Source organism: Prionailurus bengalensis, chromosome D4 (genome assembly GCF_016509475.1).
Source record: "Prionailurus bengalensis isolate Pbe53 chromosome D4, Fcat_Pben_1.1_paternal_pri, whole genome shotgun sequence".
Classification (NCBI taxonomy): domain Eukaryota; kingdom Metazoa; phylum Chordata; class Mammalia; order Carnivora; family Felidae; genus Prionailurus; species Prionailurus bengalensis.
Window position 1 is genome coordinate 26,949,279 of NC_057359.1, and position 16,024 is coordinate 26,965,302.

The following is a 16,024-nucleotide window of genomic DNA, read 5'->3' on the forward strand; positions in this document are numbered from 1 at the left end:
GGAAAAATGTTTTGCATTATCTACTAGAGTTACATATCTTCAGACCCTGTAACCTACAATTCCACCCAAGAGGAGTGTGTGGACATGTATCAAAAGACAGGAACATGACTGCATAACAACAGTGCTGTAGGGTTAATTCCAGCAGGCCTGGAATTAGCCTGAGCCGTTCTGCGACAGGTGCATCGCAATGTCCTTTGGCCAAGCGGGAAGCTTACTGATTCATACATAGTGTTGCTTTGTAACTATAGGTCCAAGAAGCTTTGGGATGGTTTGTATACTTTTCGACATTGTTTATTGATGAAATGGATGATTCTCACCTGGTTTGATGAGACTATCAGAGGCTGGTTATGGAACAGGCAAATGCCTACTTGGTCAACAAAATGTGAAAAGTAATTGAGACTCTAATTCATGCTCTCTGATTCGAAAATGTTCCATGCACACATTGATTCCTGATTGGAGAAAAAGAGTATGGTCCTTACAGAGGGAAGACAACTAGAGCCTGGGTCTCATCCCTCTGGACCCCCTGCTGTTGTCTGTGATGCATATCCTTATTTTAATGCTTTGCCATCATAAATATTTTTAGTATAACAACTTGGAGACTTACAAGCATTCAGACTTTGGGTCCTGTGAGTCTTTTCTAGCAATCAAACCTTGCTTAACTGCCACTGGTATCTAAATAGCATTATTTGTAATAAATGGCCCAAATGTTCATCAACAGACTGGATAAATAAGTGAGGCTACATTCATACAGTTGAGTACTGAACAGCAATGAAAATGACTACTCCTACATACAGAACATAGATGAATCTTACAAACATAATGCTGAAAGAAGCCAGGTACAAGAGAATCCATTGTATACATGTACAAATGTATGTTTACATTTGTATAAAACAGTGCAAAAATAGACAAAACGAATCTAAGGTACATGCTGGTCACCCTCGGAGGGGAGGGATGGAGTAATGATTAGGGGAGGACAGGCGAGGGGCTTGTGGGCAGTGTTCTAGCTCATGACCTGCGGTGGTTCCGTGGACATTTTCAGTTTGCTGTAATTCACCAAACTTGTGGTTTTGTGTATGACACTATAAGTTTTAAAAAGCTTATTAAAAACAAAACAAACGCCAATGAGTCCACAATGTTATTCAAAAAGAGAGAGAGAGAAACACTTTGTTGGTGGCCTTTGGAAGTAACTAGAAGAATAACACCTTAAGGTCGGAAAATTGGACACTAACGAGGGAAACTTCCTTTCTTGTACAGACTGTACTTCAGTGTAACTCAAATAGCCCGACTTGATGAGGGAAAGGTCTTCTTTACAAATTATTTCTGATTAATAAATGTGGAATTAACAACGGAATTAGAAAATTATCAATCAATAAACCCTCGTGAAAATAATCCAGGCGAAGATCACTCTAGTAGTTACCTATTGCTAATAACAGATTACCTCAAAATGTAGCAGCTTAAAACAAACATGTCACTGGGGCACCTGGGTGGCTCGGTAGATTGAGTGTCTGGTGTCGTCACAGGTCATGATCTCCTGGGTTGTGTGTTCAAACCCCAAGTTGGGCTCTCTGCTGTCAGCACAGAGCCCGCGTTGAGTCCTCTGTCCCCCTCTCTCTGCCTCTATCTCAAAAATAAGTAAACGTTCATTTTTGAAACACCTGGAATCTGGAATCTGGAATAAATCTGGAATCTGGGCCTGGCTTAACTGGGTGCCCCTGGCTCAGGGTCTCCCACTAGGTTGCAATCAGCTGCCTTCTCCAGGCTCGACAGGGGGAAGGTCTGCTCCCAGGTTCACTCATGTGGCTGTGGGCTGATCTCAGATCCTCGCTGGCTGTTGACCAGAGATACATCAATTACTTCCACAGGGACCTCTCCATAGGGCATCTCAGAAGAGGGCAGCTGGCTTCCCTATGAGGTAGCAAGTAAGAGCAAGAGAGGGAGTCCAAGAGAGAACCAAGGTAGAACCAAGATAGACTATTTTTAGTAACTTACAAAATAGAAGCCACAGCTTTTGCGTAACTTAATCTTGAAAGGAGATGCTGTTACCTTTGCTGTATTCTATATATAGAAGCAAATTGTGAGTCTCGCTTAGACTCCTGGGAGGAAATTACACAAGGGTGTAACTACTGGGAGGCAGAGGTCACTGGAACCCTCCTAGAGGATGCCAACTGTAATCGTCAACGGATGGAAGCCATCAGGTGAAAGGTTGAGGGGTCACCACCTGGATCCACTACTCACTCTCATAATCACTAAAGCAGGAACAGATATTGTTTGCCTTGTCGTGAGGCTGTCTGAAGTACACAGCGTCACCTAACAAAGTATTCTTTCGAAAAACAGTTGAGCCTGAAAATAATTAAACTTGTAGAAAACATCCAATTTACAAGAAATATGGATACTGGGAGAAGTTAAACGACACCATGAGGGTCCAAATCTCATTTGTGGGAACTTCCACAGGACAATAGACTTAGTTCCTCAGTAAGTCACTTGGATGAAAAAACAATGAAGAAATGCTCTAGGTGAAAAGAACTTTATGAGGCCAATCAAATGCAATCTTTAGACCTTGCTTGGATCCTGATTTAAACAAATCAACTAGAAAAAGGAACTTCTGAGACAATAAGGGGATTTTAAATATGGATAAATAAATGGTACCAAGGAATTACTGTTAATCTTCTTGGTATAATAATGGTATCAGGGTTATGAAAGAAAATGTGCATATTTTTCCGAGATGCACACTCAAGCATATAAGGATGATATCTTAGACATGAAACCTAAGATTTGCTTTAAAATACTTCAGCAGGGGTGCCTGGTTGGCTCAGTCCATAGAACATGTGAATCTTGATCTCAGGGTTGTAAGTTTGAGTCCCACGTTGGGTGTAGACATTACTTAGAAAAATAAAGTCTTCAAAAAAATATTTCAGCAGACACAGCAAACCCAGTAACAAAAGGAATAGATTAACTAAGTGTGGGAAAATCGCAATAAATATTGAATCGATGTGATGAGGATGTGCAGGTTCATTACACAATTTTATTTATTTTTATGACTGTTTAAGTATTTTCATAGCAAGAATGGGAAGAAAGATATCAGGACTAGATGGTTTTATAGCTGATTTCTAGCTAGATTTTAAAGAATAAATATATATTTTTTAATGTTTACTGATTTCTTTATTTTGAAGGGAGAAGGGGCAGAGAGAAGGAGAGAGAAAATCCCAAGCAGGATACACACCAAGCATGAAGCCTGACTTGGGGCTCAATCTCATAACTGCGAGATCATGACCTGAGCCCAAGTCAAGAGTTGGACACCCAACCGACTGAGCCATCCAGGTGCCCCAAGAGGAAATATCCTCTCTTTTTTAAAGCTTTTATGTATGTATGTATTTTTTTTTTTAAGAGAGAGAGAGGGGGCATGAGTGAGCAAGGGACAGAGGGAGAGGGAGAGAGAATTCCACGAGGGCCAGAGAGACAGAGAGAGAGAGAGAGAGAGAGAATCCCACACAGGCTCTGCACTGTCATCACAAAGTCCAAAGTGGGGCTTAAGCTCACCCCATGTAAGCTTCGAACTCAGGAACTGTGAGATCATGACCTGAGGCCAAGTCGGATGCTTAGCCAACTGAGCCACCCAGGTACTCCAAGAATAAATATGTCTAATATTTAAATAGCTATGGCCTCATACAAAGTGATAACTCCCCAACTCATTTTATGAAGGTCACGTAACTTTAAAGAATTTTTTTAACTATAACATGCACGAAGAAAAGTTGACAGAAGTGCATAGCTGGGGAGATTTTTGCATGCTCAACACAATTGGGCACACCGATGAAAAAACAGAATATTATGAGCACCCCAGAAACCTCCCTCATGTCCATTTCTCATGCTGAAGGTATTCATTATGCTGAAGGTAAAATCCAATTAAAAAACAAATAGTACCAGGGGCGCCTGGGTGGCTCAGCCAGTCAAGTGTCCGACTCTTGGTTTCAGCTGAGGTCATGATCTCACTGTACGTGAGATTGAGCTCCGTGTTGGGCTCTGTGCTGACAGCATAGACCCTGCTTGGGATTCTCTCTCTCCCTCTCTGCCCCTGCTCATGCACCCTCGCTCACTTGCTCTCTCTCAAAATAAATGAAAATAAATAAACATTTAAAAAATAGTGCCAAAATAGGAAAACATAGACTAACTTGACTTAAATGGAGGCAGATTTTCTAAATAAAATATTAGGAACTAGAATCCAGAAATACATTTTAATATCTACACATACACATATATTATTAATCATTTATTTGCTTACCATTATTTCTTTAAAAAAATTTGTTTATGTTTATTCATTTTTGAAAGACAGAATACAAGCAGGGGTGTGGCAGAGCGGGGGGGTGGACAGAGAATCCGAAGTAGGCTCCAGGCTCCAAGCTGTCAGCATAGAGCCCCAAGCGGGGCTCGAACTCACGAACCATGAGATCATGACCTGAGCCAAAGTCGGATGCTCAACTGACTGAGCCACCCGGGCGCCCCTATTTCTTTTTTTTCTTTAATGTTTATTTGTTTTTGAGAGAGGGCAATCAGGGGAGGGGCAGAGAGAGAGAGAGAAAGAATCCAAAGCAGACTCCAGGCTCTGAGTTGTCAGCACAGAGCGTGATGCAGGGCTCAAACCCACAAACTGAGATTATGACATGAACCAAAGTCAGACGCTTAACCAACTGAGCCACCCAGGTGCCCCATTAACTTATTTTGAAATTTCTTCCTTTTTCTTACTGTGATATTCTCTCTCAGTGCTATCTTTCAACTCACTAACCCTCTGTCTTAAGATATATCCAGTATTCCACTGAGATAATTTATTGAGGGACATTATAATTATTATTTTACTTCCAATAATTAGATTTTTCACTTTCAGGATTTCCAAATTGTTTTTTTCAAATCTTCCTGTTTTTATTTCATAAATGCTACTTCCTTCCTCATGTCTTTGAGCAGTTAACATATTATTGTTAAGTTCGCAGATTGATCTCTATATCCTCAGGGGTTAATTCTTCCATTTGTTAAATTTACCAACTAGTTTTATGATAATATACTTCTTCGTGTGCTTACTTTTTAAAGAGGTATTCTTACTTGGTAGTTCTTCTTCCTCGGTATCCTTACCTTTCACATGATCCAGATTTGCCTCAGCCTTGGTCCAGATGGGTTTCACAAGTCCAAACCTAGTCTTACCCAAACAGATCAATTCGAATTTTTTTCTCCATATTAATGGCTTGATTTTGGACTTCCATGAATATTGTATGGATCCAGCTCTTATGTTCCACGGCTCCTCCCCTCTGCTTCTTTACTTTTCACGTATAAGTTCAACGCTGTCAAAAGCAAAATCTACATCCAAGATATTTTAATAAGCTACATGTTTTATTTAAGAGGAAGTTGTACTTTTTGGATAATCAACCTGAGGATAAATGACTAAAGACCTATAAACTAGAGGGGGGGAAATAACACCAGGCATCTGCTGGCTCTCCACAAATCTCTTCTCACTGTTGTATTTTATATTTATGAATGAATCTGAAGTACCGTGCTTGCACTTCACGATCCCCTTGTAATACCTCCACTCCAGATCCCTTAGATCCATGAATTGTTTTTCTGCAAAGAATCACATTTTCAAAGAATTACATGACGGAGTGACTTAACTTTCAATTATCCAGAGATGCTTCATGGACAGAATGAAACTTAGATGAACTGGAGTCTCCTTCTCCCTTCTGGTGGAAAGCTGTTTCTAGAGCTTTATAAACTAAAAGGTCACCTAAAGTGTTCATCTGATCTAGAGCTTTCCTCCAAATAGGAAATTGGGTGGGTCTGGCTAACTGGGCCGGAGTGGATGCTGCAGGGCCATAGCAGGTGGATGGGCTCTCATTTGGTGCTTGGATATTATAATGTACAAATGGAGAGACCCTACAGAGCACTGAGGTCAACAGGGAGGATCCTAATGAGGGCTTAATACAGGGACAAATATTGGTTAGAAGTACATAGATTGCTAGTGTCATTTCTTCCAAGATGTTGGCTTAAGCCCTGGGTATAAAATGGCAGTGGCTTAGCTAGAATTTGGCTGTTTCCCCTACTTTTTCAGGACCTACTAATTTGGGGTATCACTAGTGGTTACAATCCCTTCAAGAAGGGATCTTTTAAATGTTTATTTTATTTTTGAGGGAGAGACAGAGAACATGAGAGAGGAGGGACAAAGAGCGAGGGAGAGAGAATCCTAAGCAGGCTCTGTGCTGTCAGTGCAGAGCCCGATGTGGGGTTTGAACTCATGAACCGTGAGATCATGACCTAAGCTGAAATCAAGAGTCTGACACTTAACTGACTGAGCTACCCAGGTGCCCCAAGAACAGATCTTTTAATGACTAAATAAATTGTAAACCACCACCACCCTTCAAAAGAGAAAAAAAAAAAAAAAAAAAAAAAAGCAAGGCCCAAGGCAGAGATTTGAGTGTAAAGCCAGAGGCCAAAGAGCCAACATGGTAAACGTAATACAAGGAGAATAACGGTACAGCAAACAAGCAGGAAGTCTGATCTATTTCTCTCTTACTATTGAGTTAATACCTTCCCTAGCGGAATAGATACTGGAGCAGGCTATTGGTGGTGAACACTGGGGGTCAACAGTCCTTCCCTAAGGGCAGTTACCAACTGTCAGGGAGTTTAACAAGATCTTGGCAGGCCTGGCATCGGAAGATCTGGTTATAGAAGGAAGGAAAGGGATATCTGACAAGAGAAAGCCACAGAGTTGATTATTTTGATTACCACAGAGCTTTATGTTGTGATCCATGGTAGATACTATAGGTTGGTTCATTCCATACCCATTACGGTCCTCTTCTATAGAAGAGGGTCACCCTCTGACTATAGAGGGTGAAAAGCTAAGATCTCTAGTCACCACCCAGCAGTAAGGGGTGGCTATTGGATGCAATTCTGACCAATGAGATGTAGGGAGAAGTCACCAGAGGAGGAGTGTTTGAGGAAGTTTTGCTTCTCTATTAAAAGAGGACAGAAGTAGCCAATATGGTCCTTTGTCTTAGCCCCTTTTCCTGCCTGGAATGTGGCCATAGTACCTGGAGGTGAAGGAGACCTCTTTTGTCCATGAAGACAAAAGCCACACACGAAAAGGTGGTGGAGCCTGGGTCCTTGACAATATAAAAAAGCATTGTCCCAACACTGTCTGCCTGCCTCCAGACTTCTATGTGTACAAGAAAAATAATCTTCATTTGCTTTCTATGTCAAACAGATTCTTAACCTACATGATCCCACATGATTTAGCCTTAGCAAGAGTAACTGATGTGATAGAAGAAGAAAATGGTAGGGGCGCCTGGGTGGCGCAGTCGGTTGGGCGTCCGACTTCAGCCAGGTCACGATCTCGCGGTCCGGGAGTTCGAGCCCCGCGTCGGGCTCTGGGCTGATGGCTCAGAGCCTGGAGCCTGTTTCCGATTCTGTGTCTCCCTCTCTCTCTGCCCCTCCCCTGTTCATGCTCTGTCTCTCTCTGTCGCAAAAATAAATAATTAAAAAAAAAAAAAAAAAGAAGAAAATGGCAGCACTCACTCTCTTTTCTTCCCCCAGTGCTTGATGCTAGTAAGGATACGCTCTATAACATTCTTTGGTACACCAGGAGTCCTAAAGTTCTCCTGGGCTGAGAATACTTTAGAAACTGGCTGGCTGATAAAATAATGGTAATGCTGGGGAATATAGGATTGTAAAAGATGAATTGTTACAATACCAATTAAACCTAAGAAATTACTGGGTATTCTTCATATGGATGCCTACCTGGCTTCATGCATGTTCCTTGAACAGACAGGATGTGTGCCTGAAATCCTACGTAAGGATCTGAGGAAACGAGGTCATGAAGACAGAGAAGAAACTCTAACACAGAGTCTGGAAGGCCACACGAGAGACCTGGAGAAGTTAGGTAGCCAGGGAAGGGAGGACAATTTGTCTCCTGTGGGTGTGGCAAAACCACAAACATCCTATGAAGCATCCAAAGCCTTCAGTACTTTTCAATAAGTTCTGGCAGTATCTACTGATTACCAATACTTTCCATGACTTTTCCTCTCTGGTCCAAGGCTTGACCTTATGCACTTCTGTGGATTATCTAGGCCATTCCTATAATTGCCCCGATTTCTACTTCTGCCTGGGCTCCAGAACACACAAAGTGTGACTCTACCGAAGGAATCTGAAACCTGCATTAGACTCTGTCAGGACATCAGTGTGGGGAGTTACGGCAAAGACTGTTGCAGTATCTTGGACCAGATACGAGCAAATTAATCAATCAATCTGTGCCTTTAAGTTTGCTCCTCTGTCTCTCCCACGACTTTTAATATAAAAATGGTGTTGTCAAAATATTTGCAGTGCAGATGGTTTCTCTTGAGTCAAGAACCTACTTCAGAAAGGTTCAAATATTTTATATCATTGATTTAATCTATCATTTTTTTACAGCTACACAGACTCACAAATTGTTACCTCCCTCAAATTAAGGAAAATGGAGACCTTATAAGACACTCCCTTCTCATTAAAACTCGCCACCATATATTTCCAACTTTCTCTGAATAATCTTTGGTCTTTTATGAATACCTCCCTATTAAAGAATCAGAAATGAAGGGAGGAGTTTCCTCTTGTTAATGTAACAGTAAAGAAGAGGTAAAGGTTCGTGAAAAAGTATCTAAAAAAGCTCTCAGTTGCATTAAAGCCAAGATGCTTGAGAAAAAGAAGCCATCTTCCAGTAAATAATTGGCTAAGTTCACGTAACAAGAAAAAATAGTTATGAGTGCTTTAGAGGCCAAGCTTAACCTGCTCGTGTTGTAAAGGTGAGTGTAAGGACTGCATCTATACTCCTTTTTGAGACTGGACCTGAGATTTGACCCTGGAATGCTCGAGTCTCTGTTCTCTACCTCGCGTTGGCGCTGTAGGCGGCAAGCACATCAGTCGTGGACACCGTGACTGCCAGGTTCCCGGGGGTCAATATTTGACTATTTTGGCTCCGGCAACCTAAGTCAAAATTGCAGTCAGATTTCCACGAATTTCATCTCACACATCCTCATCCGTGTAGATTACCTGGATCAACTAAGAAGTACTTAGCAATTTTGTGCTCAAAGGTGAAATTTTCTGGCATGATCCTGGAAATGCCCAGCCCGTGTAATATGTTAATTCTCTGAGTCTTCTGTGTGGGGAACAGTGACGAGGAGCTGGAGTGATCGATGAGAATCTCATGAGGAAAAGTGTGTGCAGGGGGAGGAATCCCACTCCGCAAGAGCCTCTGTTGGGATCTGGAGAGTCCCTTCCCCGGAGAGGTTGAGCTGGTCAACAAGCTTCGGTACAGCAGTTCGGTCATCGATTCTGGTTGCTCCTTTTCTTTTCTAACCACCTTGCACGTGAAAATGGGCCGGGGGTCTTCATCCCTCACATCAGCTCCACTGGTGAATGACATGGCATTGAGGTTTTGACTAAGCATTTCCTGTGCCTCACTAGGTGAAATACCGTGAGTTTTTCGGAGACTCGATTTCTTGCTCTCCTTATTAAAATTCTCAAGAAATGCATAAAGTTCTGGCAGCTGTAGGACAAAGAATGGGAAGTCGTGAGATTAGTGAAAATGTAATTGTCTGGTAGACCCATAAACCCTAGAATAAAGAGGATAACAAACAACCATGAAAACAGAAGCATTGGAGCGCCTGGGTGGCTCTTGGTTTTGGCTCAAGTCATCACCTCACGGTTCGTGAGATCAAGCCCCGAGTTGGGCGCTGCACTGACAGTGTGGAGCGGAACCTGCTTGGGTTTCTCTCTCTCTCCTCTCTCTGCCCTTCCCACCTCTCAAAATAAAGAAATAAACAAAAATAAAACAAAACAGGAGCATCTATCTTAGGGAAGATATGTCTGCCTCACTGACCCGAGTTAATAATGAATGACAATGTGGAACTGAGACCAAAGTGTCAAATATCTCAGTCATTCCCAGAAAGACATATTAAAAAAAAAAATTTTTTTTAATGTGTATTTTATTTTTGAGAGAGAGAGAGTGTGAGCAGGAGAGGAGCGGAGAGAGAGGGAAACATGGAATCTGAAGCAGGTTCCAGGCTCTGAGCTGTCAGCACAGAGCCCGACGTGGGGCTCGAACCCACGAATTGTGAGATCATGACCTGAGCTGAAGTCGGATGCTTAACTGACTGAGCCACCCAGGCGCCCCTCCAGAAAGACATATTATTAAGAACATGTCACTGAAACCCTCCATTATGAAAGGAGCCCATCAAACTTAGACTCTAAACTCTGTAAGATTTTTCCACTGTGAAATTCAGCGAGCTGCAATGGAGAGAAAGAGCTGTGGGGGGTTGCAGCCTTTGTTTTGAGGAAGGCTACATTGCTCTTAAGGAAGAAAGAGAGCCAGATAGTATGGATATCAAAGCTTCATCCTGGTGTCCGAAGGGCTTAGAATGTTCTGGAATGCAGTGCAAAGGAAACTATAAAAGTCCTAATTCATGGAGATATTTTACCAAAGCAAAATAGTTACATCTGTGGGGTGTTTGGCAGTAGTTGTTGGCAAAGACAAAAATATTCCTCGGAGTACCTTTCTTATTTAAAATCCCGTATTGGAGGAATAAAATATCATTTTCCAGAGCATCTTGCCTCTTCATTCCATTATCCCAAAAAGCTTCTTAGGCCACTCAGCTGGAAGGCCAAAAAGGCCAAAGTGAGAGCCCAAATTTAGATCAGTCAGCCCAACGCAGGGCCCCCATTCGGTCCTAGGCACTTCTGTGCAACAGCAACAAATACAGAGCGGGCTAAGGTGGGTGAGTGGCATTTTCAGTTGGTTGCCATTATCACGAAGACAACTTAGCTCTCACACTGGCCCGCCCACGGAAGTGTTGCCTTTCACTGGGACAAAAGAGCGTACGTCAGTGAAGAGGAATGTCTGTATTCCCTGTGGCCCCCAGGCTTGTCACCGGTATTCAGTAGCTCCACATTTCCCCCCACACAATGTTTGAACGTAACGTTTCCCATGTAGATTATGACAGAATTGTAAGCACGTACTGAACACCTGGGAGGCTTGTCTGCCATCTCATCTTCAGTTGGATCGGTGGCCCCGGTGAGGAGCATTGTGCTGGGATTTTATTCCCAACTTCCTGACAAAGCAATAGAAGAGAAGACAAAGTGAAAGATGAAACATCCAGCAAAGTATACTGGTGGGGGTAACACCTTTACAGTCTCTAAAACTTCATAAACGAGGCCCTTTTGGGTTTTTTTCATGCAAGTTAGTTCACATGCAGTGTAGTCTTGGTTTCAGGAGTAGAACACAGTGATTCATCTCTTACATAGGATGACACCCAACGCCCATTCCTAACAGTGGCCTCCTTAATGCCCGTCACCCAATCAGCCCATCCCCCCACCCACTTCCCCTCCAGCAACCCTAAGTTTGTCCTCTGTATTTGAGAGTCTCTTATGGTTACTTTTTAAATTTTATACCATTTTAAGTTGCCTTCTTCCTCTAGGACTATCGAATTACTCACATGCCCATCAAATGTTTTCTCTGAAACACCTCAAATTCTTACATGACATATATCCTCAGGCATTTCATACTAACTCAAAGAATCCTATATGGGTGGTTTAAGATTTTTGTTTGACATATTTGAACAACTTTCAGTTTATCTAAAGAAAAACTCACTTATTTGTTACTCAGGAAAAGTACTTTTTATTCAAGAGGAAAAGGCCAATGATGATAATAATGATAATAAAATAACAATAACAATGGACATTTTGAAATAATTTGCTTTGAGCCAGATATGCCAGTATGCATTTTACAGACGGACTTGTGTTTAATCCCTTTGTGAGGGATTAAATGGCCACAGATGGGTGCCCAGCTGACTCAGTCAGTAGAGTGTGTGACTCTTGATCTCAGGGTTGAGTTTGGGCCCCATGGTGAGTATAGAGGTCACTCAAAAATAAATTTTTAAAAAAAAGAAAGAAAGAAACAGCACAGAATCTTTACAGTTGGTCTCATCAGTAAGTGGCAGTCTAGCCTGCTCCCACATTTGACTGTGGGCAGGCCTTACGCTTGGGTTTGACCAACACCATGAGGGCTTGTCTTTGACCGACAGCATGTGGTGTAAGTGGCCTTGTGTGAATGCCAGAGCCTAGGCCTTGAGCTTTGGAGCTCTGCTTCACACTCTTGGAATTCCGAGCCACCATGCAAAAACCAACCACTAGACATGTAAGTGAGACCATCTGGAATCACCCAGTCCCATTCGAGCCTCCAGATGGCTACAGCTGCATGAGTGACTCCAAATGATCCCAAATGAAGAACAACAGTCACTCAGCTGAGCTGGCCAACTCCAAAATTATGGCAAATAATGAATTACAGGGGCACCTGGGTGGCTCAGTTGGTGAAGACCTGACTCTTGGTTTCTTCTCAGGTCATGATCTCACGGTTCTTGAGTTCAAGCCCCATGTCAGGCTCTGTGCTGACAGCACAGAGCCTACTTGGGATTCTCTCTCTCCCTCTCTCTCTCTGTCTCTCCCTTACTTGTGCTCCCTCTCTCTCTCAAAATAAATAAACATTAAAATTTTTTAAAAAATGAATTATAGGGGCTCCTGGGTGGCACAGTCGGTTAAGCATCCGACTTCAGCTCAGGTCATGATCTCACAGTCTGTGAGTTCGAGCCCCATGTCGGGCTCTGTGCTGACAGCTCAGAGCATGGAGCCTGCTTCAGAATCTGTGTCTCCCTCTCTCTCTCTGCCCCTCCCCTGCTCATGCTCTGTCTCTCTTTGTCTCAAAAATAAATACAAACATTTAAAAAAAGTTTAAAAATGAATTATAGTCATTTCAAGACACTAAGGTTTGAGTGGACTGTTACACAGCAATAAATACTAGATAAACCCCACAGTCTTCACATTCTTGATTTAATTTATTCCAGTGAAACCTCTGTTGGAGATCAGGGAATGTAGGAGGGAAAATACCTTCCTGGGAACCACTGTATCCTGACTAGTAGCTGCAGTAACTGGGATGAGAATCAGAGAAGAACCAAAAGTGTTTGGGATGAAGCAACAACAATTAGGTTCTTCTTCTGTTCCTGGCAAAGCAGGAAAACCCAGAATGGGGGCACCTGGTGGTTCAGTTGGTTGAGCATCGACTTCTGCTCAGATCATGATCTCGTGGTTCATGAGGTCGAGCCCCACATCAGGCTTGCGGCTGTCAGCACAGAGCCTGCTTCAGATCCTCTGCTCCCCCCCGCCCCTCCCCTGCTTATGCACCCTCTCTCTCTCTCAAAAGTAAACATTAAAAAAAGCAAAAGAAAGAAAAATCCAGAATAAATAGAAAGAGATGCAAATACATATATGTACAATACATACACATATATCCAAATATATTACAGTCACTAGTGAGTACACTATGTCAATATCTATGACCAAAAAAAGACAATATAATGCAGCATGATGACCCCCTTTCCTACATTTGCATGGTGGCTTCATAAACATGTCTATCACCACCAGTTAAAATAAGACTTGATTGTACTTTTGTTAGTTCTGGCAAAGGAAAATATTTCTCCAGCTTCCTTCATCTAAAACCTCTCAGCGTCTCCCAGGCAGCCACCTGTCTTCTGGTGGTGCCACCCACCGGGAGAGGACTGCCTTTTCCCATGACTGGTGGACACTACGTTTTTCTCCCTTCTCCTCCCCTTAAAGAAGGCTTGGCTCGAGCCCCAACTACACGCGCACGCTGAACTTTAATCCGAATTGCTGATGCAGACAAATGATTTCCGACATCAGTGGCCCGTCTTGCAACCCTTCATACATATATTCAAAGCAATATCTGAGAAATCTGTACTCATTTCATTACCGTGAGATTGACAATAGGGAAGGGGACACAAGACAGGTTAGCTTCTTGCTGTGTCTCTTTGCAGAATTACTATTGAGGACACCTCCCTCATGTTGAATGCTATTAACAGATCATAGCTCAAAGATGCTTTTTAAAAATTTATTTGTTTTTAATTTTTTTAACGTTTATTTATTTTTTGAAGGAGAGAGAGAGACAGAGTGTGAGTGGGGGAGGGGCAGAGAGAGAGGGAGACACAGAATCCAAAACAGACTCCAGGCTCCAGCTGTCAGCACAGAGCCCCACACGGGGCTCGAAGCCACAAACCGTGAGACCATGACCTGAGCCAAAGTTGGACGCCCAACCGACTGAGCCACCCAGGTGCCCCTCAAAGATGCTTTTATCCATTCTGATGCTGACTTCACTAACATACTTCTCACTTTGGGCTATTCCCATTGACTAAACCTTAGCGTAGCCCTTTATTTTATTTTATTTTGTTTTTAATTTTTTTAATGTTTTTATTTATGAGACAGAGAGAAACAGAGCATGAGCAGGGGAGGCGCAGAGAGAGAGGGAGACACAGATACTGAAGCAGGCTTCAGGCTCTGAGCTGTCAGCACAGAGCCCGACACGGGGCTCGAACTCACAGACTGTGAGATCATGACCTGAGCTGAAGTTGGATGCTTAACTGACTGAGCCCCACGGGCACCCCCAAAATTGCATTCTTGAAGGCAATACTGATTTCTTAATCAATTCTAATGTTGTTTTTACAGTCCTCATTTTTATCCATCTCAACTCTTAACTACCCCTTTGTTTTGAAACTGATTCTTAAAAACTATCTTACCTATTCTTTCCAAATTCATTGCCATGCCTCTAATAAGAAGCCTGATTAACTTCTGGGATGTGTGGCTGGCTCAGTTGGTTAAGCATCTGACTTGTGATTTCAGCTCAGGCCATGATTTCATGGTTCATGGGTTCGAGCGCCACATCAGACTCTGTGCTGATGGCACAGACCCTGCTTGGGATCCTCTCTCTCCCTCTCTCTCTGCCCCTCCCCTGACCATGCTGTCTCTCTCTCTCTCTCTCTCTCTCTCTCTCAAAATAAACTTTAAGAAGACTGACTTCAAATTGAACTATTCTAGTTCATTTCTTAGCCCTTATGTTATTGTTGTTGTTATTTTTGTAATCTATCCTAAGTCACCTCTTTATCCAACCATTCATTGGTCCTTTTTTTCTAATTTGGTTCTTTACTACTCACTTTTAGGATAAGATTGATATCTTCCTGATCAGACGTACAAAACTAACCACAATCTGCTTCTAACACTTTCCCATGATCTAAAAGTCATATTTCTATGCCACCGCAAGGCTATAACGTCTTCTCCATTTCAGCCAGCTGGCCCAATTCATTGTTTTCTGAAACAATCTCCTGTGCTTCTGTGCATCCTTGCTTGAGTCTGTGCTTACTCTGACTTCTCATTTAATCAGCCAGAATGCCAATCCAGCATTCCTTCTCTTTTACATAAATCTAAATAAAAATTTATAGATAATAGAGTTAAAGATGAAATTCAAAGAAGTGCAATGTTGAGTAGCTATTATGGCAAACAAAAGTAAAATGTAAACAGGAAAAAAAAGTTAAAAGTTCTTTTTGGAAGACTAGTATAATCAATTGATTTTTATAAGGTGGGCAAGACAATTCAGTGGAAGAAGAGTAGTCTTCTGTTTTTTTTTTGTTTGTTTGTTTGTTTGTTTTTTGAGAGAGAGAGAGAGAGAGAGAGCAAGCATGAATGGGGGAGAGGCAGCGGGAGAGGGAAAGAGAATTGTAAGCAGGCTCTGTGCTGTCAGCAAGGAGCCAGATGAGGGGCTGGATCTCATAAACTGTGAGATCATGGCTTGAGCTGAAATCAAGAGTCAGACGTTTACCTGCTAAGGTACCTGGGTGCCCCAAGAATAGTCTTTTCAATAAATGGTAGAGAGACAATTGGATATCTAAAGGCAGAAGAATGAAGTTGGACTCTTACCTCAATCCATACAATGAAATTAACATAAAATGGATCACAGACCTGAACGTAGGGGGTAAAACTATAAAACCTATGTAAGAACATAAGAGTAAATTTTCATGATATTAGGTTAGGCAATGGTTTCTTCGATACAACACCAAACAAAAGCTTAAGCATAAGAATAATAAAGTAGATAAATTGGAACTTCATCAGTTAAAACTTCTGTGTA

The 16,024-nt window shown here is 42.2% G+C and overlaps 1 protein-coding gene across 2 annotated transcripts in view; it reads right to left on the reverse strand.

The window, feature by feature from the left end:
* Positions 1-5,352: 5,352 nt before the first annotated feature.
* CD4H9orf153 (chromosome D4 C9orf153 homolog) overlaps positions 5,353-16,024 on the reverse strand; it is a 29,260-nt gene continuing 18,588 nt past the window's right edge. For both annotated transcript variants that reach the window (XM_043565594.1, XM_043565595.1), the window contains exons 3-5: positions 11,020-11,111; positions 9,055-9,550; positions 5,353-5,601 (exon numbers count right to left, since the gene is read on the reverse strand). In XM_043565594.1, coding sequence (XP_043421529.1) covers positions 5,378-5,601; positions 9,055-9,550; positions 11,020-11,085 — 786 coding nt within the window. In that variant the 5' untranslated portion in view covers positions 11,086-11,111 and the 3' untranslated portion in view covers positions 5,353-5,377. The remainder of the gene's footprint in view (positions 5,602-9,054; positions 9,551-11,019; positions 11,112-16,024) is intronic.